At 41.2% G+C, this 26,436-nt stretch overlaps 1 protein-coding gene across 7 annotated transcripts in view; it reads left to right on the top strand.

Moving 5' to 3' along the window:
- Positions 1-26,436, top strand: part of LOC120749937 (SAM and SH3 domain-containing protein 1-like) — a 529,028-nt gene that overhangs the window by 459,887 nt on the left and 42,705 nt on the right. For 6 of the 7 annotated variants that reach the window (XM_040057945.2, XM_040057942.2, XM_040057946.2 and 3 more), the window contains 6 exons: positions 7,242-7,292; positions 7,413-7,462; positions 19,308-19,348; positions 20,675-20,761; positions 22,033-22,145; positions 23,731-23,832. In XM_040057945.2, coding sequence (XP_039913879.1) covers positions 7,242-7,292; positions 7,413-7,462; positions 19,308-19,348; positions 20,675-20,761; positions 22,033-22,145; positions 23,731-23,832 — 444 coding nt within the window. The remainder of the gene's footprint in view (positions 1-7,241; positions 7,293-7,412; positions 7,463-19,307; positions 19,349-20,674; positions 20,762-22,032; positions 22,146-23,730; positions 23,833-26,436) is intronic. The other variant, XM_040057943.2, reaches the window with a different exon arrangement.

Here is a 26,436-nt window from a genome sequence, read left to right as displayed (position 1 = left end):
GAGACGTGGATATCGGCACGTAGGTACACGAGTATAGTATCAGTATGAATGTGACAGTGGACCTGTGTTAGCCTCTGTTTCCATGGTATGTCTGAAAGGATTTATAGCATGGATGTAGAAGTTTTCTTGGAGGCATTGGTCTAAGTCTGAGCTTCCCCTTCTCTTTCCTTGCCACTTTTCAAAAAGAAAATACATTTTTTGTTGTTCTTGGAAACACTGAACAGAAATTGAGAAAATGGCAAATAACCTTAATAGCAATATAGTACAGCTTTGTGTACATGAAAATGAAGAATTGGTAGGATCTGGGAAATGGAGAACATCATTGACCCTTAAGAATAGGTGGCCTTAACTTGAAAAGCGCATAAAAACAAATGAGAACCATTGGTATTCAGAGAGAGATTTGCCATGTTCAGCCATGGCTTTTATGGCAAGGAGCTCCTCGTGGCTGTTTTCTCATCTTATCAGTGAGTGGTTCATTTCAAAACCACTCAAAATTCCTAGCCCCACAGTTACAGAAAGCAGGGTGGTGCTGATAGGGACGTGTGGCTCACAGGGGCGCTGCTTTCCTCATTAATTGTGGGCATTTGTTCAGGAAGTGACTGAGGCCAAGGTACAGCACTCTGCCCTTAGCCATCCTCGCCAGAGGGCCAGCATCTGGGCAAGGAATCTGGACTTGGCTGACCAGACTGTTCCTACCCCAAAGTACCCTGTAGCAAACCGTTATTTGCTTGTTTGTTTATTCATTTATTTTCTCTCTTCCTTTTGTTGTGCTTTTCCCACAGGACAAAATGCTCTCACTGGGGGAAGTGGTGGCTCTTCCCCAGGCCCATTGTCAGCTCTTGAACAAGAAGGGCCCCATTTGGGCAGTATCCAGTTGGGCTTTACCTCATGCCTCCCTTGTCTGTGTCACATCCTGAGTCCTCTGGCTTCCCATTTAACTGTTCTTGATGTGGTTTCTTTAGGATTTTTTCATTCCACTGAAACATTACAGCTCTTCCTGATGCCAAAACCACTCTCCCTATCTTAAAGTCCTCCCTGGAAACCCGTGTCTTTCACTGTTTTCCAACATTATTTCACAAAGGTTCTTTTTGGCCTTACCTGTACAATAGAAGTCACTGCTGACAAATGCAAGGATTTTTAGGCGGAGCTAGCAGGTCTTACTCATCCTTGTTATACCAGCAAGAGTTCTACTACAGAGGCAGTTCCTGCCAGCAGCAAGAACACTTTAGTATTGTACCATTTGAGTAACAAGTGTAAAATGCATCAATCAAAGACCTGCTGTGTCTCAATCACATATTGGCTTTTACATTAATACGGTTTTAGCACAAAGATAGCTGCCATAGTTCTGGGCTTGCTTCATCTTCTTTGGAAAATTGATCAGAAGGTATTTGATTTCCCTGCTGCAGAATGCTGTGTCCCCGTATCGACTTTCCTTTCTCTGAAGCCCATTTCTATTGAGGTTTTTTTTTTTTTATTCGTGCCATTAATTTTTCTCTGCTTCTGTTTGTTATAAGTGAATTTGTGTCTTAGCGCTGCCTCACTTTTTATTGTTACAGGGCTTTACAAAAGCTGCCGTTTCTCTATAATTGCTAATGAATTATGTTTCTCAAAATCATTGTGAAATGTTTTTCAGCCCTGTGGGTCCCAGCCTTAGTGTTGAATGCAGTATATTTGAGATGGGTGAAAAAACCCCTTCTACTTTCATTGTTGGCAGAGGGGAGAGAGAGGGTCCGATGTTTGCCCTGAGATGTGTTAGGTTTTATAGATTCTGGTGTTTGCATCAAGCTGAGAGGCAGGATATTTCTTCCCCTCTCCAATACTAAAAGAAGACATGAGAGCGCTCTAACAGTGTGTTCTCTCTGAAGCTGCATTTCATCACTAGTTAAGCTGAGTGTTTACCAATGTCTGTACTTTTGTATGAAGCATTGAAACACTTGGACTTTTGTTTTGTGCTTAGAAGTATTTATTGTTTGATTTTTTATTTTTTTTTTTTAAACCATCTCTCCTCTGTAACTCATTTCCTTGATCCAGAGTTTTGCTGCTGCTGCTGCAGGATGCTATCATTTTGCATGTGGCAGCTCAGGCTCTAATGTGCAAGAGCAATGGTACAGAAAAACCTTCTCTCTTTGCTGAAACAGCTAAGGGGATGGTCCAGAGGTTGTGGTGTAAAACTCAAAATGGGACTTTAACTAATCTGTACCACTGGAAACTCACCAAATTGTTGGTACCCTCAAACACTTGGTGAAGTGTTCTTCACAGGAATAGGTCTTTTTTATTTCTTTATTCTGGCCTGTGGCTCATTTCTAGTGACTCGTAGGCAATTTCCATTACATATCTGCATACCTGTGCTGTCTCTTTATGGGGTTTTCCCTGCTTCTTCCCCAGCACCTCTCCAGAGGTTGAAATATAGAGTATTCCAGGCAGAATTATTGCTCTCAAAGTAAATCAAACACTTAGAAACCTTCAGTGCTCTGCTGTCTTTCAGATACATCTTTGTTTAATCATTTTAGAAGCTAGACTAGAACATGCAGTGCGTGTTCAGAGCAGAGAGAAAACATTTGGGGAAAGATGGGCAGAATTCTCTTGCAGAAGTTTTCTGCTATATATATACACTTTATTTACGCCTGTTGAAATAGTTTAATAAAATTATTTATACATCTATGAGCTTTTAAGTCGTCTCCTTTTTACTGGTTATGTCGCTGTATTTTCCCAGCACTCGTCTGGGTCTCGCTTTGCACGATTTCTGTCTGTACAGTGAGATTAATCCTGTCTTGGGATCTGCAGAGGAGTGCTTAAATTTACGATTCAAATGGATACAGCTCCTGTGGCAGAAATTGTGAAAAGGTTCATGAATTTTTAATTAGAAGGGATTCATTCAATGAATATAATTTCCTAAACTAAGTTGTGGTGTGGAGCATAGATGTGGCTTAATATTTAAGTAATTAAAATTTGCACATTCCCTGTAGAATGTGTGAGCCATACCCTGGATAACCAAGTTTCCTTTCAGATGCTCTTGTCCGCTGTGCTTGTATATTTCAGGAGCAGACCAGTAATGCCTTTAGATAGGCTGTGATACGCCTCTTATATGTTACATTACGTACAAAACAAGTGAACTGAAGTTGCCATGGAAGGAAAAGTCCCTCATGAATTCAAAACCTGCCATTCCAGTCAGGAAATGGTTTTCCAGATTCCTTCCCATCTATTTTGTGCTTCGTACTTTCTTCCTGGTTGCATTTTTCAGACTTAGCTCATAAACGGTTGTAAAGCTGTTTTGAAGATTTTTATGAGGAAAGTAGTATATAAAAGCAAAATCACAATATTTAGAAACCTGCAGTAATTTGAAAAGAAAATGTATGCAAATGGTCACATAAATTCAATGTACAAAGTAGGCAGACAAAGCTACCTGTGAAGGAAGCTTCTTTCTTGATCCCTAAGGCAAATAACTAAAGGTTTGAAGCACAAGCTACAAATCCTGCTTGTTAAGCTTACTATACACATTTTCTTCCAGAACAAGAGATTTGTAAAAAGCATTTCCCCAACTTGCACTTCCGCACCAGGGCTCCCAAGGCTACCAGTGTGGCTCTGCAGTCCCTGTCTGAGGCACCCACAGTGCAGAAGGGTTAGTGATCCCAAGCAGTTCCTGGGCAGCACGACACCTGACATCCATCCCTTCCTCCAGCTGCTGGATCAGAGCTTCTGCCAGGACCTCAGGCCCTTGTCCTGCACCCATCCTCTTGATGGTATTGGCTTTGGATGAAGGAGGGGGGAAAAAAGGGAAATAGGATTGTTAAGAAATGGCTTTAAAGGTGGGAGAACAAAATTCCCCTGCAAGCTGAGATTGTTTTAAATCAGGTGTGGGTGACTTGGTGGAGGAATCCCTACTTTAAATTCAGTGGGCTTACTCTACAGATTATTAGCATTACTAATTTTTAAAACTTCCCCCTGGGTTTATTTTCAGTATTTGAGATTCTGTGCTGTGCTGACATTGGACCTCAAGAGGAGCTGAGCAAGCTGGTGCTAAGCCGCTGTTCGCCTTCCATCTAATGTGTTCCCTGGGGATTGTGTACAATGTATAGACATCTCAGTTTCTGCAGAGTCTTCAGATCTGAAGATTAGTTGCTGGTTTTAATAGTGTATTGAACAAGTTCAATACGCACCAACAGTTTCTGGGTACAGGACAGGTGCCCTGCCTAGGGCCCCTTAAATCCAGAAACCATGCAAGTAAATCAGTCATCTTTGGGAAACATTGGATTTAATAGTGTAGCTTAAGGAGCCTGCCACGTGATCAGGTACTTTCTCAGATCATTGGGTTTCTTCAGAGCACTGTGTAGCATGTAAGTGATACAAATTTTCTGATGCATCCCAGATAAGCTTTATGGGCACATGTGGAGGGCAGTTATCAGAAGGTAACTATTGTTCCGATGCCTGCTTTTGTCTAGACAAGAGCTCTGGAAATGCAGGCTAAGGATGTCTCTTACTGCAGGCACTGTTTCTATAAGCCCAGGCTGTCCTTGGTTTCATTTTTAAGTTTTGGCTCAGAAGGATGAAAGATATACTTTAATGAAATTAACCTTTAAAAATATTTTCTGAAAAGATTGTGTAACGTGCTAGAGAATATGCCAACAGTACAACATTTGCTCAACCTTCTAGAATTAGCCTTTGGTAAAAAAGGGCCCTGATCCCGATGGATTAAAGTCAACACAACCTGTGGATTTTAAAGTGAGGTTTAATGTGAGGTTTAATGGATTTTAACCAAAATAAATAGAATTGCTTGAGGTTGATGAAAGTTCTACGATCTCTGATACAAATCTAAGCCAGAAGTTTAGTTGAGAGTACTATTTCCCCAAGTATTTTCCTTTGGTTTCTTGTATTAATAGCAGTAGAAAAAAATACCATTCTGCTGGAAAGGCAGGTAGGAATATTAATCACAGCAGTGCAGGACTATCAAGTGTTTTGCATTCCAGCATTGCAAAGTAGTGCTCTAGAGGAGGGAGAGGAACGCTGTCCATGCTTCGGCCCTCCACAGTCATCTTGGTCCTATGAAACAGTTCCTGTTCTAACAGGGTGAGCTTGACAGCAGATGAGAAAAAAGAAAGTAAATACAGGAAGATTTTTTAGGATTTAGTTACATGGGATGCAGCTGACTGTTCAGCTGAGTAGTTTTATGCTGAAAGTAGGAACTTTTCATCTAATTGTAGTCTTAGGCTTCAACTTCACAAGCAACGGCTCAAGCACAAGATTTGGCATGGGAGGCCAGGCAGCATATAATAAATGGTAATTTACCAAAAAACCTACTATATTGAAAAAAAAAAAAAACGGAACACTTACAGCAAAACAGTTTTTTAAGACAACAGATAAATCATCAGGAACTTGTGATCTAGTGGCCTGTTGGGGACATGGCAGGTTCTCCTGACTGGCCATACTGAAACTCTAATATAAAACTGATAAAATGTTCCTTTTCTCATCAGTGTAGCAGAGTATGGACAAATGAGGTGCTCATGAATGGCAAGTGTTGGGATCATGGAGCTTGTCTTTCCTTCCTTGCAAAGAGCTAGGCACGGATTGGAATGTCTGGGGAAGATTGGCAACAATGTGCCTGCAGCCTTTTCCAGGTGTAAAACTTAGATTCCATTTAGACAGAACTAATGGAGAAAGAGAGGGATGCCTGGCGCCAAATAGCTAGTTACATTTCTCAGATCTGTGAGCAACTCTGGAATTTCCCTGGGCTTGGTCCAGCTTCTGCTTGACTAGTAGAGTCCTGTTGGATCTGTCAGTAAGTGGACGGTATTGCCTTTTCATGTCCACTTTCACTCAAGGACTTCATTTCCCTTTTTGTGCTACAAAATCAGCAAAAGCAGACACACAGAGAATGTGTGGTCAGGCAGAATCCCCCAGCAGGGCGGTGACCAGGTGTCAGCCTTGCACACCAGCAAGGACATGGCCATGAGCCATCCTGTGCCCTGCCTGGCTGCCGTGGCCAGCAGTGCAAGCTGACTCAGTTGGGTGAGGGCAGAGCAGGCTCCTTTCTACTCCAGGTCTTGCAGACTTCCTGAGGGGGTTAATCCAACACCACCTCATGGCAGTCAGTAGTAATTTCCTATTTAGTATTAAAAGGCTGCATTTCCATAAAATTGTGTCTGGTCTTCTTTTCCTTCTCTCTTTTTTTTTTTTTTTTTTTTTTTTTTTTTTTTTTTAATTAAATCCCAAGAATGTTTTGTCACCCTTTGTGTAAACAAAGGGCATAGGAAGTACAATTTCACAGAGATAAGGGTTTTACATGTAGGCTGAGGAATGCATGAACAAGAAGTCCTTAAGTACTGAGAAACAAATTCATGGGGTTTTTTTTATTATTTTTTTGAAGCATGTACACCACTGCTTACCCAGCTGTGATGAGTAAGTTACGGAATTCACTTTGCAATAACTTCACAAGGGCTAAGGCTGACTGAAAATAAAATAAGTAGCTTACCCCATGATTTCACCTGAACATCAACCAACAAAGTGTAGTTCTCAGTCCTGATGACTGTATAGTCTTCCTCCATTCTAACTGGAGTTTTCCCACTGATTTCAGCTAGGGATATATATTTCAGCTAGGTTAATAGTCTGTACCTTTTAAGCAGCTGGCTTGCAGTCTTCAATTAGATGACACCAGTGGGACTCCCTCACGTAACTTGAGGTAGCTGAAACCTATCAGGCAAGTTGTTCTGTAAGAGTTTTTGTGTCTTGCAAAGGGAGCCTGGATGACTGAATTCTCTAGTAGATGGTTATATCCTAGATGTTCATGGAAAAGTAGTTTGAACTCCATAATGTTGACAAGTTTCTGTGTGAGAGACTGGTCTTGATGAAAGGTATCTGCATTCCCTCAGTATTTTTTCCTCTGAGAATGTTCTTTTAATGCCAAATTTTTCCTGAAGGTAATTTCTTGGAAATTGCACTTGAACTTATCTAACAAATTGTGTGGTGATCTAGTGAAAATAAAACACCCCCCTTTCTATTTTATTTTGAATTACTTCTGTCTGGCAGTTTTACTTTCCAGTGATAAGTATGAAATTAGTTGTTTTACTGGATCATTTCAGAATTTATCCTGAAAGCAGTTCTTTCTGGAGTAGTTAATGTTTCCTGTATGAACTGTTCTGAAACATTCTTGGTTCTGTTAGTCTCTTTCTTTTCCCTTTCTCTCCCCTTCAAATTTCTTCTCTCTGGTGTTTGGATATTTCATTAACTTGATTTTTGTTGTATTTTAGGAGAAACCTGATGCCAGCCCCACATCTCTACAGCTGCGATCCCAGATTGAGGTAAGCACTTAGTTTTTGATCATCACTTTTGTTTGTTTGCTCTTTAATTTGATATTCTGCATAAATTGGGTAAAGGCTTCTCTAGTGTCTGCTCTCAGTGCTGCATGTCTTCTCTTGCAGGAATCACTTGGTCTCAGCAGCACCGCATCAACACCTGACACTGAAAGAAAGTAAGTGAAGGCACAGGAAGTGAGAAAGGAGGGAGGGGGAATTTGGTATGTTTTCTTTTTCCTCGGAGTAAATTAATTTTAGATTGTACTGATGTATCTAGATTTCAGATCCAGACACTATGAATGAAACCTTTTTTGGAACCTGCTCCTTCTCTTCCTCCTTTTTGGCCTTTTATTATTTTGGGGTTTTATGTCAAGGGAGGGTTATTGTTTCTCTCTTCTGTGAGCACTTGAGGTGTGCATACACCAAGACAGCTGGTAGTCCTTTCTGGGGAACATCAGTGATTTCACAATCTGTGCAAATTACACCTGCTTTAAAAACTACTTTTTCTGACTAGACCAAATGCAGTCAATAAAAAGTAGGTGAGGGGAAGGGAGAGTTACAGACTTCCATCGTGTTCCTTTTCCTCTGCACTCCTGAGTTTGTAACTGTGCTTTTGAAGAAGGCGCCAAGAGCATGAAGTATTTAAAACTAAGCTAAAAGGAGCTTTAATTTTAGCATCCTTAATGAAAACCTCCCTGCAAGGACTAAGAGGGTTACTGTTTACTGTCAACTCCTGCTGCAGTGTGTGTGCTTGTTTTCTGTGCCTCCTTCCTTTGATTCCCAAATCTTGGATGCCTGCTGCTGAGGGTAACGTGCAGCCGTGCATGAAGACGACTGACACTGTATGTCCAACTGCCTGCACTTCCATGGGGTAGTGCCAGCTGGATGAGTTCAGAGGGAGTACATGGAGTCCATTTGTGATGGGACGTGCTTTGTAAAGTTTTACAGTCCCACATTTGAATATCCTCGAGTGATTCATCACTGGGCAGCAATGGGAAGGTTTCTTGCTTTTGCTAGTTCAGTAGAAGGACTGTCAGTCCCGGAGCAGTGTATGGGACTTGCCTGGGCACTGACCATGTAGCAGTCCGTTGTATGGCAGTGAACAACTGCTTAGGGGCTTCCTTTGGGCTTTTCTGGAAGCTGATTCATGCTAAAGGTCTCAGAACACGATAAATTGTCTTTTAGAGGTGCCTTGTCTTGCTTCATCACTCAGAGAAAAGCAGAGATGGTTTGCTTGCTCATTTTCAAAACAGCCTAAGAGTGATAAGGTGAATTTTACCTTGGGTACTATTACTGCCCCATATTACACGCTGGCAAAAGAGAAGGCCTAGAAGTCTTAGGGTTTAGTACTTTGTGTTTCTGATACTCATACGTGGAAGAGAATCACTGAAAGTTACCTGGCTGTCCAACATTATAATGAAACCAGAAGTGCCAAGTAGATGGGAACTGTAATCTGGGAAGTAAACCTGCGAGGTTATGCTATAATCATAAGACTTTTCTCTCAGCCTCAAAGCACTTTACTCATGGGTAAATATCATACTCCCACCTCAGGTAATAATGAGATAAAGATCTCGCAGGAGGACAGCACATAACTCGGAAAATCTCCACTTACCAGTTCTAGCCAGCTTCCTAAGTTGTGCCTCTGTGTAGGTGTTCTACCACAAATAACTGAGTGAGAAGACAGTATCAGCAAAAAAAATCTCCTGAGTGACTCCTCTGAGACAGCCCATTTACCTCACTGAAAGGAAATCATATTATCTTATTTCAAATGAAAGGGACGTGATTTTTGTGGGCCTTTCAAGAATGGAAGTGTGCCATTTGAGGATAGAAGGGTGTATGTGATTAACCTGATCTTATATGTGGAACTGGTGCAGGAGGTTGTGCCAGATACTTGCACAATAAGAAGCAAGGCCGTAAGACACATGATAATTGGACGAGGTGTTAAAAATAATAAATTATATCTATTCAGTGATGTGGTGGTGCGAGAACTGTTTTATTAAGTTTTTATAAGAAATTTTATGTTATGGTTCAGTTCACTGTATCCCCAGCTTTGTAACTGTCCATCCCCTCTTCCTGCCATCTCTGGGGCATCTTGTCTATCACTGCAGGACCCCTCCCCAAGATTGGGAAATCCCCAGGGAGGGCATTGAGTGATAGGTCGCCTGGGGGGGAATTCCTTTCTTCTGGGTGTGAGTGGTCAAAGATTTGGAGGTGGACACTCCTTGTTGCCCCCTGAATCCCCTGATTTGTTGTCTTGTTGTAACCCCCCCGAACCCCTCCCCCAGTTATAAGGTGGAGGAGGGAGATTCAAACTCTCTCTCTGCTCTCGCTCTCTGGTCTCTCTGGCCTGCAGTTTGGACCAGCTGCGGACTTCCCGCAGCTCGGCCTGAATAAACATCTTTTAACCTGCTAAGCTGAGAGCCATCCTTTTCTACTGCCGCCGCTGTCACGACACTATTTGGTCCAGCTGCTGCTGAGAAGCCGACCAGCAGGTAAAGATCACCTGCGTGCCTATCCGAACTGGGAACATCTTGTAGCTGTGCAGATCTGAGCTAGCCGGAGGCCAGCGTCCGCCCGGTGCGGAGACAGAACCAGCTACAAGACAGTACTGTACAAATTATTCAAACCTGAAATTATACAGGTCTTGTGACAGCCTGCCACATCAGTGTTGGCTTCACCCCTCTAGCCTGGAAGGCTGAATTTTCACAGAAATTGCCTCTTCAAGGGAGGCAGAGTTTATAAAATTGATCTGCAGGAACATGACCGGTTCAAGCCCATCCAGTCTACCTGTACTTGCTACTAACAGGCTGAATTTGATATTTTTCAGGGAAGGATGTTGTGTTGGCCCCAGGGATTTTTGTGTGGTTTAGTATATGGCTTTCATCTGAATTCTCTGTGGGGGCATGTTGCTAGACATGGAAGCTTGTCCTCTTGGGGATGCTGTTTTTATGTCACTCTCATGCTGCATGAAAGATGTGTGGTAAACCTTCTACAAAACTTCTTTTGTTATGAGAAGACTAGTTTACCAAATATGAAACTTGATGCAGATGTACATTGGTTTCTCAGATTCATAAAAGATTTGGGGGACGAAAGGAAAGATTTGTTCGAAACCCAACATACAGACTGTCAGGAGCTGGAAAATGTGGAGTTTTTTTGAGTACTCATCCACAAGTAAAAGCTTATCCAAGAATAGTTATAATTCTACATACTTAATATCCAAATGTTTCCCTAGGATGTGAAATGAGTTGTTTCTGGTCTGGTGTTCTGAGCAGGTTGCTTTAGAAAATAAGGACAGTCCCAAGGGAAAATCTGAAAATTTTACTGAAATAAGGAGGAGAGGGCAAGTGTCTGGCTGGAATATGGTCACACCCAGTTGCTCCCTCACCCAGCACTGCTCCCTGCACACCCCACAGCTTAAATCTACCAAAGTCTAAAGTTTTAAAATAACACATCTGGATGGTTGTTTAACTTGCCAGAGTTTAGACATTCCAGACAGAAAGAAGCTTTGAGGGAACCTGGGAAGAGCAATGTTTGCTTTAACCTGGTTTGGTTTTCCTTTTCTGTGTGGCTCAGCTGGAGGAGAGTCCAACAGGCTCCACTGCACGCCACACTGAAAACAGATTAACCTTGGTGGTCTGTGGTAGGAAAAAATCCTGTTTGTGTGGACAAGCATTGTATGTTCAGTCTTGCCTTGAGTCTTACTAACCCTGCTGCCCAGTCTGGTGTAAAGTCAGTGCAGAATTAGTGCCTTCAGTCCAGCAAGTTGCTCAACAAGTGTCAGTCTAGTGTGTGATATGCTCTAACACAGATGAGCAGCAGCAGGGCTTTTAAAAGGCAGGCAAAAGGGATTAAATGAACCTGGAGGCAGAATTGTTCGTCACTGTGAGTCATTGTGTCACCCCCGCCCCAGCCCGAAGGCATTTGGGACAGTACTACCATCCTCTGTGGCTAGCAGCACTGTTCCTGTTGATTAGATGCAGCTACAAAAAAAGGACTGCATATGTGAACCTGCTCGGTGCATTATGTGTGCCCTACCAAATATGCCCTTTGTTTCATTGGCTCTGACAAAGAAGTAAAAATCTTCACCCAGAGGCAAAAGCCTCTGAGATTTATGTGAACAACAGCAAGGGTACTGATGTGGCCTGAAAAGCTATCCATAAACAACAGAAAACAAAGTCATGTTTGTTCAAGCTTTGCTTCACAACTGCTCTGTTTTTTTGGCCCTACTGGAGTTCCTTCTGCAAAATTCTGCAGTTTGCCAGGTTTCTAAGTTATGTCATATTCAGCAACTAATGCAGAGCATGGAATGAGGTGTTTGTAACTTTCTTAGCTGAATAATAAATTTCACTTCCCTCTGCCCTTTCCAAGATTTCCATCTTTTAAACTGCAGTCTTGCTGACAGTTGTGGTGCTAGTGTAGCTTTGCTGTTTCTCATTGTGCCTTCAGTGAAGTGGCAGCAACATCTTTAACAGTGATATTATTCATTTTAAACAAAAATCTCCCCAGAACCGCAGGTGCTTCTGTACAGACACATTGACTTCTGCTTTTGCTACAAGAATCATTGGTGTAGAAAACATGCAGTAAATGTGTTCTTTAGCAATTACTGTTACTTCTCTGACCCCATACCATGTTCATCTGGGGATGTATTGTATATACAGTTCCTATTATTTCAAGGAGATGGCAACACCCCAAGGATGTTTACTGAGATAGGGGACTGAGCAAGGTTTTCTCATAATTGTAAACAGAGCATTTAAACAATGTAATCCAACTTTTAGCCTGTTCCCATTTTTGAGCATTCAAGTCTACACGACAGACTGATGAGCTCTGCATGTTTGCCAGGAAATCCAGGTTAAACCCAGTCCCCTGAACTCAGGCTTCTGCATCCTGACTCTCATCCTGTTTTTAGAAGAACTGGGGGGATGTTGCAGAAAGGAAGTTGTGTGTTTTCCCTCCTTGGAAATAGATCTGTTTGCTGTCACTGTTTGCTCCATCAGTCTTTGGGCTGTGTTTCAGATGTGGTGTATCTGAGATCTGCTAGGAAAGAAAAGGAAGCGGGTGAGAGACTCAGGAGCACTGCATATAAATAGGATGAGGTACAGACTTTCCTATATACTAATACATTTCTTAACAATTGCTAGAGAAAGAAAGGATGAAAACGATGCACAAGGTAACAGTTGTGTCATGTATCTGATGTTTCAGTCACTGCCACCACCTTTGTGTGGCGCTGGGTGTTATGAACTGTCACCTTCTATGTGAATCACCTGCACTTTTTTGAACTGTACCACTCAAGTACACTCCTGAGCAGTAAATGGTCACACTTCATATCAAGTGCCACGATTCATCCTGCTGTACTCCTCAGGCTGTGGCTCAGTGCAGTTTAAACATACTGGGATACTCAAGACCTAAATCTGAGACCCTGCCAGAGCCGGGAACTGGTCAGAAACAAACGTGTCAGGCAGGAGAAAAGCAGGCACGTGTGGGGTTGCAGGTGACTCAGAGCAACATTGCTCAGGGGCTTTGCATTTCGCCAGCGTGGGGGAGCTGCTGTGCCTCTGGCAGCTGCATCCACAGCTCCCTACTTCAGCTGCTCCCGAGGGTGAACGTCTGTCACCCTGTGTGTGTGCAGGATGTACCGAGCCATTCATACAGTGTGGCCAGATCCCTGATGGCTTGTTGGGAATGTCACAGCAGGAGCTGGAGGCTCCTCGGGCGTTACGGCTTTCTCCGAGGTTGTTAGCAGGCAAACAGTGAGGCCACAGCACAAGTGGCTGCTATCTGCGTTGTGTCTGTTGTCACTGCGGGAGGGACGATTGACTGAATCTGGTTTTAAGAATTTTTTGCAATGAATGTGCCATAGCACAGCCATTCCAGTGTCCCATGGTATAAACTGGAACTCGGTGTCAACCTAAGGCTGGGAGAGAGCCTGCATTTCTGTGTTCCCATTTTCCTCAACGATTTTCAGTGAAAACTGCAGAAAGGTTCATCCCAGCCTCAGTTCTGCCCCCTTCGGTACACTGATCTACTGGCCTTTGCCGGTAGTTTTTAACACTTGACTCCCTAGTCTTCTTTCCCTGCAGCATCCAAACTGCAGGTCAAGATTTGAATGCAGGAAGTTATTAAATCATCCCTCCAGGTCATGGTTGGGGGGCGAGGGGGACTTTAAATTCTATCAGCTTAGATTCTGGCAAATTTTCAGAGTTCCCAAATTAAGTCTGGCAGGTTATTTGTAAGCTCATCTGCAAAGAAAGAGGAGTGCCGGTCTAAAAGAGGATGTAAGGCAGAGAGACGGCAGAAACTGAGAAGAACAAAGCATAAAACAAACAAATCCCCCAAAGTGAGGTAGCTAAAGGCTGCACTTAATTGCTAAGAGAACAAATTCTTCCCTTTGCGTAGTTTAAAAATGGGAAAGAATATTGGAAAAAAAAGAAATAAGAGCTTATTTTTACTTGAGATGTTTGAACTTAAGATACTTTTTTTTTTCTTTTTTCTTTTTAATACCCTGTCCTTGCAGGAATAAAAAAAAAAAAAAAAAAAAGGCAAACAAAAACCAAAAAACCAACAGTGAATGTGTATGGCCCTGTTTTCACTTGTTTGAGGCCTGATTTAGTCAAAGGCAAATTATTCATGCTGCCTTTAAACAGCCTCCTCAAGAGAAGTAGGGCAGGAAACTCCCACAATAACCCACACAATGGGAGTGTGAGGCCAGCCAAACGCTGCCTGGGACACGTGAGGAGAGAAACCAGTGCGCCTTTGAGCAGCTGGAAGAAGATTTCAAGCCTGGTAATTTTGTACAAGGAAGTATGAAGGGCACATTTCACGAGAAAGTCTGACTTGTCACAGCGAGTTGAGATGGCACGTAGCGAGCGGTACACAGGGAGCAGGGAAGTATTGCCTGCAGCATTGGGCCCCGCTCTTTGCTCTCGATGAGTTTTTAGCCGGCAATTATCTGCTCCCTGGCTGGGACAAAGCATTCTGTTATTAAATACATGATGTGCCCCCATCTGCCTGCTGCCAGCCCGCGGACTGAGCCCGTGGGACCAGCGTGGTGGCTTCCACGCTGGTGATGCTACAGAGTACACACACACACACACACACACACACACACACACACGCACACACACACACACGCACGGCCCACAAGCAGCTCAGTGTTTGTTTCCACTGAGAAAGTTTTGACCTGCTTAAAGAGCCATTGCTATGGAAACCTAATGAGAAGATAATTGAATGAAACCTCTTTGCTTTCCATCCCTTTCTCACACTGGTGCCAGCGAGGTCAGAACCTTGCGGGCCTCCTTTCTCTTCAGGTTCATGCAAATTTGATAAAAATACCAAAGGCCCATTTTCTTCCCCGTGCCAGCTCCAGTTAGATAAATTACCTTGTATTCAGTCAGGAGCAGTTACAAGTCTGTCAGTTTTTCATACTAATTATGTAAGTGGGCCATTTCTAATGCACACGGATAACCAAATGGCTTTGCAGCGGAGCCAGCATGGCCTTTTGCGTTGGTTTATTCACCGCTAGGAATATGCATAATATTTGTACACTAAAAATGCCATCTAAAGCATTTTCCACAGTGTACTATAAACGATCATTGGTAAGGAATGAGAGGGGCACTCTCAGTTTATTGAAGACGATAACAGACGTGGTTTCATCATCATATGGTGCTGTGCACCTGTGGATTTTATGGTCCGTAAATGAGACGCGGCCATTTGTTAAAGTACATCTGCATTTAAAATATAAATACACATCGCTCTCAGTTCCCAGATTTGCTCTGTTTTGAGAATGATGAGATCTCAAAAATCAACAGGCACATTCATGAAAGCAGCGCATGGTGTCATTTGTTTCTTTTCCCAGTTCTGTGGGGTACCTGCAGGTTCTTGGGGCACCTATGACTGTGTCTCTTGTAATATCAATCACTCCCTATGCAAGATTAGCCCCAGTGTTTTTCTGTCTGAGATCAGAATCAGTCCAGAGTTAACAGGAAAGCTGTAGCCTAGTTAAAACCAGTCTTAATAGTCAGACAGGCTTAGTTGGCTTGTGACCCAAATTGGGTCTTCCTTGCACACCGGGTTTTGGAAACCACCTCCAGGTTTCAAAGGTATTGCTTAGGTGTAACAATGTTATCCCCACTTTTATGGAAAGAGAGATTCAGAGACCATTTTAGATGTCAGGCTTTAACGTTTCTCTTATGAAGCCCCCAGGCTGCAAAACAAGAACCAAAAGTGCCCTCCAGAGGCAATCCTTATGAGAGTGTCTGGTCTGGTCTCTTATCTTTCAAGCAGCCTCCTGTAAAAGCAGTTAATTAAGTTTTTAAAGTTTTTCTCCCTTTCTCTACCTACTGTTGGAAGTTTGTCCAAATAGTTAGGAAATGTTATCTTCTCTTTTCTAATTTTTTCCAGTATGTGTCTGTTTGTTCCTGTGCCTGATTTATTAATAGGCAGTAAGTTAATCTTCTTGCAGCTTTCCAATTTGACACGCAGAACTTCTCTAGCTTTCTTTTGCAAGATCAGCTGTTCAGTTCCCTGGCTATTCTAATAGCTTTCTCTATACCACATCTAGTTTGAGTTCATCTTTTTTAAATATGAATAATGATGGTTGTACAGCCATTCCTATATGTATATGTTCTTCATATCCTTTGTACTGCCATTGGAATTTTCCATCCTTATGCCTTTTAGGATTAATATGTAGGTTTTTTCTCAGTCATTTTTTCCACCTGGTATCCCCAGGTACTCTGTCATTTGCAGACCTCCAGTGTTTGAAAGACTGAGTTTTGTGTCCATCTTGTTTGTGTACTTGAACACTTGTTGAATGTAAACTCATTTCTGTCAAGCCAGTCTTTCTAATCAACAAGGTTCTCTGCTCCAGCTGTTGCTACTAAATTTTCAGTGTCACTCATCACTGAGTGGCCTGATGTAGTTTACTAAATTCTGCTTAAACCCATCAACTACTCTCAAAAGTAGGTCCATTTTTAGATTATATATTGCGGGTTTTGTTTTGGGGTTTTTTAGGTTTTTCCTCATTTATTTCAGCACTTTGGCTCAAAGAGGCACAAAGTACTGGCCTAGAGATAGTTTTGGATTTGTGAGATTAACGAATTAAAGTTTTGACCCCATCTCCTGCCTGCTTTCAGAGATTATGGGTTGATAAGAAAATACTCCTTCCCTCTGGCTGTAAATCTTGTTTTGTTCCTCCTTGTGTGAACATATACCCATACATTTCTTCTGCTTTATGTGGTGACAGAGTACATTTCATGTGAAAGCTTGCTAATGAAGTTGTACATCAGACCACAACAAAAATGAAGGCCTCCATGGTGGAGTAATGGCATTTGGCTCCCTTTCAGACACACAGTGCTGAAACTTCTGCCAAGTGTCACTGCATCATTAACTTTCAGTACAAGTTATCAGTCTATGAATGGAAGAACACAAATCACTTTCAGTGCACGTTCACAGAAGCGCTGCAGAGTTAACAGAGTAAGGAAGTGTAATTTGCAAATCAAACATACAGCGACACCAAGGTAGTCTGGAATTTTTCACCAGACATCTAGGAAGTCTTGAAAATGCTTGATCGATTTCACTGAGGATTTTAAAGCATCAGAATTGTCGGGTGGAACTAAAATGCAAGTGCCTTATCAGGCACTCTGTGGTAAGTTTTGTTGGCATTTCCATCTCTTCAGAGCAGCTGTTAGCATTTTCAAGGTCAGCCCAGGCATGGAAGATTTCCTCTTTAAAGAATGCATGAAACGATAATTGGAATTTGCATCCGCTGATGAAACTCAGCATTCTTAAATCAGTTATAAATGAGAAGGTGGTCTGCTTGCTGTGGATCCTGCTTTTCTCCTCACCCCCTCTGGTCCAGGCGTTTGCTCCTACTGCCCTTCCCCTTCTTTGGAAGCCAGTTTATGATGAGTTGGTGGCCTCAGGCTAACTCATACTGAACAGATGTCCACATCACAAACGTTGCCGCTACACCTGCTGCTTACTTGCATCGTTTTTGGCAACTGTGTGAGTGAAGAAAAGGATTAAAATGGATTTGGAGGCCACAGAGCACAAGAGACTGCTGCCTCTCCACTTTAGGGGTGATTTCACTAGTGAAGCAGAGTTATGATCATTAACAGATTTCATTTTCTAAGGATGGTGGTTTGGTACATTTCATGGATACTAAATTCATTTAAAATAAATAGAATAACTGCTTGATGAGCGGAGTCTATGCTCATCTGCAAAACATGCAGCGGATTAATTCTGTCAGTTCCAACAGAGCTTGGATTTCATAAAAAGAAAAATTTTCATACGCAACTCCACGTACTTTTTTTTATCTGATTTACCTTTATTTAGAAAACTACTTGCTGACAACTTTACTTTGAAGTTTTTGGGTTAATTCCTGGCCCTGTTGAAGCACTTTTTCTGGAAGTATTTATCCAGAAAGTATGGGGTTTGTATTTTTTACTTTTGACCAGGCTTCTTAAAAATTAAGCATTATTGACTTTTCTCCTTCAAGAGTAAACACCATCAAGGAAAACACCAAATGTCTCCCTCCTCCTGGTGCACTAAAAACTTTAAGTTGGTTTGCCTCAATTTGCAGTTTGTGCTGGATTAAATTTCTGATCGGTCTGAGTTTTAAAGAGGTTATATTCCAGAGCTTCACTATGCCAGACCCTCCTTGTCTAGATGAATTACTGAATCGCAGTTAAGCTCCATGCTGTCTCGTTTCCCCTTTAATGATATCCTTGCAAATTGATGAGCACGTGTTTCCTGCTTGTAAGATGTTGGCCAATAACGGCTCGCGTCTTCTGAGCGCCGACCCGGCTTGAACGGCAATTTCCCTTCGCGTGGTTTCGGGAGTTGATCGGAAACTCTTTATTGCCCTCTGCCGGGGGTCTGCGAGAGCAGACACAGCGTGCGCGGACAGCAGCAGGAGCGTGTCGTGTGTGTGTTACTGCGTGGCCTCACGCAGAGAACGATTTGGCTTGCGGTCTGCTCGGTTCGCTGTGCTGTGGTGCTTCCACCCCCGTGGCCGCGGGACAGCCGCCACACAATGGGACACGGGCGTGTCGCGGGGCCCGGCCCGCAGCGGAGACGCTGCCGTGATTCTTTGCACATGGAGCCTCCAGCAAAGCCCTTGATGCCGGCAGAGTCATTGCACTGCCTTGCTGCAGTGCGGTTAAATGGCAATTCCCACAGGAAGGCTTCAGAGAACAACGCGGGGTTCGGTAGTTTCTGTTAGCTCCGTTTATGCAGAGAAAAAAGGCAGTGAAGCGGGGTGATGTTGTCTCATCAGAGAACCCACAGTGAACTCTTGGCACTGGGTTGGAATCCGTTCTGGAAAACTGGTTCAGTGAACATAAAGACCAAGAACAAAAGATATATTTTCTATTTTAGTGGGTTGTTTGTAAAGCCCATATTCTGGACTTGGCTAAGTCTCTCCAGCAAACTTCTGAGGAAAGGAGCATACACTGGTGAGAAAGCAGGGATTTGGGAGAACGAAGCTGTAGTCTGAAGCAGTCAGTTACGGTTGCACTCCAAAGGGACAAACTTTCTCCACCTTGTCTTTAAAACTCTACAACTGTCTTCCACATGGTGGCTTCTGGAGCTGTAATGAGCACATACTTATAAAGATTGTCAGATAAAAACGAAATAGGCTGAAAACTGATGTACAGTTAAACAAGTGCAGCATCCCAGTTCTACAGTTTCTAAGGCATTACTGTCTTGCAAATGCAAGTGGGGAAACTATGTGAATAATTGTTTTCTGAAGAATCCTTGGACTCCTTTGCCTTAAACATTGATTTCTGTCAGTATATGTTTTTTTTATGCTGGTCACAAAAGGCACATTTCAGAAGGAAACTCAGTTAATGTGGTCAGACCAGTAGGTTCAGTTTTCGTTTCCAGCTTGCTGTGTTGGGGAGAAAAGGGAAGGGAAAACAGCTCATGATATATCGTTTGGAAACTATAATTTACTATAACCAGACAGCTTTCCTGAAATGTGAGAAGCCTGCATCAATAAGTCCATTTCTCTTTTTTTTGTCCTAGGCTCTCCATTCATAAATCAAGTTCAGAAGAAGGCTCTGTAGGTCAGTATATTTCGTTTTATTTGATACTCCTGTGGAATTCTTAAACAGTTTTTGAATTTTGCTTGTGCTGGGATTTGAAGAGCTGGCATAAGTCAGCAGCATTTGTGTGTGTGGAAGGCTAGTCTCAGCAGCTTTCAGTTTGATGCTGAGTGTCTCAGTGATCACTAAAACTGCCCAGCCAGCGTTGTCATGTGATAAACATGTATCTTTTGACTTGTTATATTGAATTGAAAATGCTTGCATGTTAGATAACTGCTAGCCTGTCCTTTTGTATTTCAAAATTTACCACCACCACCAGTAAATAACAGGGGATCTTTGTTATTTTTGTTCGTATCGTGCCAGAGTCTCTTTCATTGTTTGTGAAATTTTTGTTGCTTATTGGAGAAGAAAAATGAAACTGGGTGGTTTTTCTTGTTTGTTTCCTTTTAATGGTATTCTAGGGACATGTCCACACAGTCTAAACTTAAGCAGTATTTCAGAGAGTCAGGAAGCTCAACTCTAGGTCACCCAGGGCAAGATCTTAAATATTAATAGCTCTTTGTCAGTAGCCAGATCAGGCACAGTATGTTCATTTGGTGGTGGCATAAACTTTATAGCATGTGCCCTGGTTAATTGAACAGAACACAGATATATATGCCCTACCTTGAGCTAGGTCACATTTTTCTTTCTAGAGCAAATGATTTACTTTGAGGTCATCAATCCATATGGAGATCTGGTACTTGTGGAGAGGGAGACCCAGCCTTGTACAGTCCAGACATATAGAGAGCAAGAGTCAGGGGTGCCTGATGATCCCATGACAAGTAGCAGAACATGTGTGTGCTCAAGTGTGTGTTACGTTAATTATATGTTAATTTATTGTTATTATTAAGTATGTTAATTATTTCATTTCTTGATAGATATGCACAGATAGACTAGAAAATCACTCATCTGACTTATGGCTTAGGGTGCATAATTGTGATTCAGTTAAAGAGAATAAACCAACAAAATACTTGAAAAACACTTCCAGACTTGATATTAACAACTTAACAGACATCAATTTGAATGTAAAATATTTTCAGTTTATAATTCAAAATATGTAAGTTACTGGGTTATCTCAGTCCTCTATGGCACTGGCAATTATAAAAGAATGTGAAATAGCTACATCAACATAGTTCTAGTATGAAATAAATCAAGAAAACCAGAAACTTTGAGGGTTTTTTATTCTTGTTTCTGATTTAAAAATACAATGTAATCCTTGAAAGCTTCTCTAGAATTTACTAACTAATGTTTCTTTATAAAATTTCTTTTTCCCTTTCCCCTCATCCTCCCACTCCACTTTCCTTTTAGGGAAAGCAGACTGGAAAAAGAAAAATAAGTTTTTTTGGCAGAATTTCCGAAAGAACCAGAAAGGGCTAATGAGGCAGACTTCAAAAGGTAAAGCTTTTTCAATACTGCACATCCTATCGATATAAAATGTAAGGAGCCAGCATCACAAAGGAATAAAATGCATTTGTGATAGTGTGGCAGCTGGGGTCTGTGACTCTGGAAGTGTCACAGGTTTGATTCATCATGACAGTGCTCAGAATGGCAAGTCAAATTCTTGAAACTGCAGGCATGAGGCTGGGATGCCTGTGATTCTGACTGTAAGTGACAGACACATGCAAAGTGATGCAGTTAATATATAAGTAATATATATGGCTAAACCAGATGCTTTTTTTTTTTTTCTCCCTAGTCCTGACTTGGTAAGAGAAATACTGTTCTGATTAAATTAGGATATTTCTCCTTTCTTTGGCATTTTGTTTCTTTGACGTGTTTACTTTAGGCTTGAATCCGGCCTCTCATTTTAGAAGGCACTACAAGAAGGAGCAGTAAAAGTGTCTCTGGTGACTAGTGCAAATGTAGGCTTGATTCCACTTAAACTGTCAGGTGTCTTTCTCTAGTTCTGCAAAACATGCAGCTGTGGATTGCATTAAGTATTTCTTTTCACACAGAAAATTTCTGTTTCCCCATGTGTATGTGTTAGCTTCTTACATTGCAAACAGATGCTTTTCTGTATCTGTGTTCAGATGGATTGTGAAAGATGACAAAAGCCCATTTAGTAGGTCCAAAAGGGACACACTTTCAGTCAAGTGTGGGTCCTTGCTGGTCCTCGAGGCAAGTTCTAATTGTCTGTGCTGACATGCCAAGCACATACCAGAAGGAGAGGTAGCTGAGAGTGCAATACATCTGGCACTAGTGGGTGATAGATCACAGGCAGTGCCAGTCCACAGCAGAGAGCTGCAAGGGTCCAGCACACCATTCCTGAACAGGCAGGTCCTGGCAGCTGATTCCAGTATTCCTCAGGGCTGAGTGCTGGACTTTTCCAGCTTTAGCACTTCCTCTTTTAATTCTTGTCTTTCAGGATCAATAACCATGTGATGATGGTCAGTTTTTATTTCTCCTTTTCGTGCTTGCTTGCTCTCAGAGTCAAAGTAGACTTAGTTTTTCAGTTCTGAATTGCTTCCTTTTATTGCTCAGTTACTTCGAAGTCATTCAGTTCTTTGAAATCATACCATGAGCCTGCTCTGGGGAGGGTCTGTTTCTGGCCAGCCAGATCCACATGGCAACCAGATTTCAGAGCACTGCGTAAAATCCAGTTTCATTGAACCCTGCCCTGTGCATGACTTCTTACACGTGCTTACAATGTTTGTGCTTTTTTTGTGCAGGAGAGGACGTCGGTTATGTGGCCAGTGAGATCACAATGAGTGATGAGGAGCGGATCCAGCTGATGATGATGGTGAAAGAGAAGATGATCACCATTGAGGAAGCACTTGCTAGGGTATGATATGGGCATACTTCAGTCTCCTTGGCAAACATGTTTTAGAATGTAGGATGTATCAGTCTGAGTTTTACTTCATTCACAAAACGTAGGAGAAGGTGGAGAAAGCCTGCCTGCTTGCCCCATTGCAATAGGTAGCATAAATCAGATAGCACTTCCTTTGTTTCTTGAGAAAAGTGAGATTTAGCTCCACCAGAAATAGATATTCAGTACGTGATAAATTAACAGAGTCCCAAAAGCATTGCTTCTCTCCATTAGCAATAAAAGGTACTAATCAGAGAAAATATTAAGTGTAGACTTTTTCATTGCCGCTGTCTAAAGTGAGGGAGAAGAATCTCCCTGACTTACACTAGCTCTTATTTATAATGTTCATAGGTTTGTTTAAGTGCTAATAGAAACGCTTTAGGTTTTGCTGAGCTTGCCTTACTAGATTCAGAACACGTACATTTCTTACTATTATCCTTTAATCTAATTTTTTTCTGCTTACTTCTTAGCCAAGAAGGTGATGTTTTGCTTTAATAATGTTCAAGAAAACATGTTCAGCCATTTTTTCGCATATGACATTATGTCAGATGTACAACAGAGATATGTGTTTTTTATAAGTGGGGTGGCTGTCACAAGTGTTTCTTTACAAACTCTAAATGTTGATAAGCCACAAGAAAAAGAGCTATAAGGTATTGAATTTGTGCAGCAATAGGGCTGAGGTTTTAATTGCTCAGGAGCCAAAATACGGGTTAAAATTTCAATGGAACGCAGGATGTTCTGTATGGGCTCCATTAGAGAAAACATCATTTCAATAGGCTGGAAGTCAGATAAATATCTTTACTGACATAATACATTGTAATGTAGACTATTGTAGAATATAAATTTATGTTATTGTCTGACGAAAGTGTTGCTTTGCTGGAAATCATATAATGAAAAAAAAATGCAATAATTCAAAATTATTGTGTTGGAATATTGGGAATTCATTTTCTTCTCTGCTGTTAAAGTTTTGTGGGGTGGAAGGGTTTTACCAAATCTGATAGTTCATATATGAACTGGTAGAGTTTCCCTCTAGCAGTCTGAGCTACTAGCAGCAGCCTTTAAAAAAAAAAAAAAAAAAAAAATCAGTTCTTGATCCTTACAACACTTTGATTCTTGTAGTATTGGTTTTGTCTGAAACCTTTTATTGGAAAATGGGAGAGATTTTTTCTTTTAATTGCAAAGGATGCTTCCTAGTCTTTACTCTAGATCATTTTTTTATGAAGGAAATTGGCAGGTCATTGTGATTTAGTCTGTCCACTGTAAATTCTGTCTCTGACATGGGGATGTGTAACTTATTTACCAACAACAGGTCATGACATTTCAGTATTTACAGATCATTTCCTTCTAAGGAAAAAAAAAAAGGCCAACTCATTATTAAAACTTCTGATTGTTGGACAGTTTATTTTGCTTAAGTGATGCGTGCAGTGGAAAACTTCAGATTTTCCCTGTTCCACAATGATACGAGGGAAAAAAGAGAAATTACATTAACTCTTGCTATTTTGATGAAGATTGATCTCTTCTTGTCACTGGAGAATGTTCTTTCTGTCTTTCCAAATTTCAGCTGAAAGAGTATGAAGCCCAGCACAGGCAATCGAGCACTGTAGATGCTACAGAATGGCCTGATGGTTCTTACTCGACACTTGATGGGTCTTCCAATTGTAATGTGAGTACATGTCCTTGTGATGTAGCTCCCCATTGTCATTTAATATTTAAATTCTTTCATCGAAGTACTGAAATATCCGGATTTTCCTGGCAATTTCCTTAACAGCAAATGTATCACCTTGTGATGCTCTGTTCTGTCTGCAGAGAATCTTTATTAAATCTTCAAAATCTGTTGTCACAGACTTCAGCAGTCTTATTGTATAATCTCTGTTTGTTTTGTTGTTTTGGTTTTTTTTTAACCCACCCCTTTGTCACTGAGCTTTTGAAACACAAGTTGCCCCAGGCAAAAATCCCCGTGTTTCAAAATGCACGGAAAAGAGCTTTTAGAGGGAAGTTGTTGATTCACCAGTAGACTTTCTCAGGCTTTTCTAGTCCTTGTTGATACATTCTAGATGAGGATCTGGCTAAGTCGTAGCTGCCTGTTGCCTTCAAACACTTCTGTTTCTGCATTTGCAAACTCACAGCCCAGGATTTATGGCTTTTGTCAGACCCATAAGCAGTAAGGCAGCTTTCGTCCCCTTTTTTTTTTTTTTTTCTGCTTCTGAGCTGTTTAACTTCTGTTGTTTTTATGGGCACCAGACATTCTTTGTGTTACGCCATACTGAATTAATTCATTTTTCCTTCTAGATATCTTCATTTTCACTGAGTAGTTTATTCCACTTCAGTTCTCTAATTGGAAATTCACAGATAAATCTTTGAGAAGAACACATCTGACTGTCAAATTCAAGCTCTTTGTAACCCATATAATTGAATCATAGGCTTTTGAGACCATTGGTTGATTTATTTATTTTATTGTCAATGGAATTTCCTGCTAGCTGCAGCAACCAGTTAGCTCCTCCTTTCCTAAATGAAAAAAGGAATGCAATGTCATTTTATGAGATGTTTAACATATTTAGTGGTAGAGAAAGATTTTGTTGTTTGTGTTCAAAAAATATGCCCATCTTTAGTTACATTAGAGCAGAGGGGAACTGATGTTTCCTTACACTCTGTTCTGATATATCAAAAATGTGCAAAGAATAGAGGAGGAAGTATCTTGACTCTCCTGAACTGATTATTTAGCCAGCTGAAAGATGTGTTGTTCTTTTCCTCATTAGTATTTATAGCTCAAACTTTCCCTTCTTTAAAGGCTTTTGTCCAGGGTACCTACAGCATAAGCCCCTCAAAACTCTCATTTTCCGTGGTCAAATCTCAGAAGGATAACTGAATTTCTCTCTTAAATCTTCTGATAGTGGTTTAGGCTTGTGTTGAATTACTGAAAGCTGTGTGTAGCTCTGAGGACCAAACATGATTCAGTATTTCTGCCCTCATGGAATGACTTGGTACCTTTGCTCTAAAATTGTTTCCCTATGCCATCTTTGCACTTTGAACCAAGAGCTTGGTTGCCTCTCTGTGCTGTTCTGGTAGGATTTGAACCAGCTTTCTGCTGACTGCAGTGGGGGATCTCTATTCAGTCACTGTAGATAATTCTCAATATTTTTGCCCTTGCTCCTGATTTTTGTCCCGGTTGCCTTTAACAGAAGATGTGAAACTGCTTGCCTTCAAGGGAAAAGAGAATCATCTGCAGAAATGAAACTTCATGTTAGAACAAAACTCAGCTTGACTTTTTTTGTGTGTGTGTGTGGAGAAGAATGAAACTGAGGTTAACTGGGGTGAAAGACTTCGGGCTGTAATTGACAAAAGGGAAAAACAAACAATGAAAAGTATCAGATATGTCTAGAAATAGGATATGTGTTCACTCAGACTTTTATGCCAAAGCACCTCTCTACTAATCTGAGGTGACCAGCTTTTGAGACATGCAAAGGTGATTCTGTTTTCAGGCCCTTTCTTTCCCAAATGTTTTGAGTTTCAGTGCCATTTGTGAGATTTAAACTCTGCTTATTTGGAACCTCTACTTAATATTGCCCCACTCATTTTATATAGGCCATGATGCAAAGATGGTTTTCCATATATTAAAAACATACTTTCGGGTAGCCCAATGCCTTATACTCAGAAAGTTATTGGAAATACAAGTCCCTGAAATAAACATTTCTGGTTTGAATTTGAAGTCCTTGGGCAATAGTTTTTCTGGTCCTGTTTGCTTTTTAAATTTATTTATTTATTTTTTCAGTCTCACAGCCAAGTTGTTACTAGGCATTTTGTAATGAAACAATGTGATCATTTTGTAAACAAAATGAAAACAAGTTAGAATCTACGCAGAGAGAGAATCTAAGAATGAAGGCAGAATGTCTGGAGTGTTCTAAGGTTGTAAGTAATCCTTTCCTTTTCAGTTAGCTCTGCCCATACAAATAATATCTAAAGTGCATATATTGTTAGCTGTTGTTTTCCTTTTTAGGAAAAGACCACTTTAAAAAAAAAATTTAAAAGCTTTTTAAAAAGCTTTTATAGCTAGTATGTGTTTATGAATAACATAACTGGTGTTGATTTAAAGATTCTCATTTTAAAGATTGATTTGAGGATTCTGTTTTCCATGTTCTCTTCTTTTAAATTACTGTACCAGGAAATGGAAACTTGTGTTTCATGCTCTTAACAAAGCTAAACCCTAAAGATGAATAACAAAGGAGTGAAGAGTAGAAAGGTCAGCCCCCCAAGGGAGGCAGCCCCTTGT

This window comes from Hirundo rustica, chromosome 3, assembly GCF_015227805.2.
Source record: "Hirundo rustica isolate bHirRus1 chromosome 3, bHirRus1.pri.v3, whole genome shotgun sequence".
NCBI classification, from domain to species: Eukaryota; Metazoa; Chordata; class Aves; order Passeriformes; family Hirundinidae; genus Hirundo; species Hirundo rustica.
Note: the sequence above shows the minus strand (reverse complement) of the source record. Positions and strands in the feature narration are given on the sequence as shown.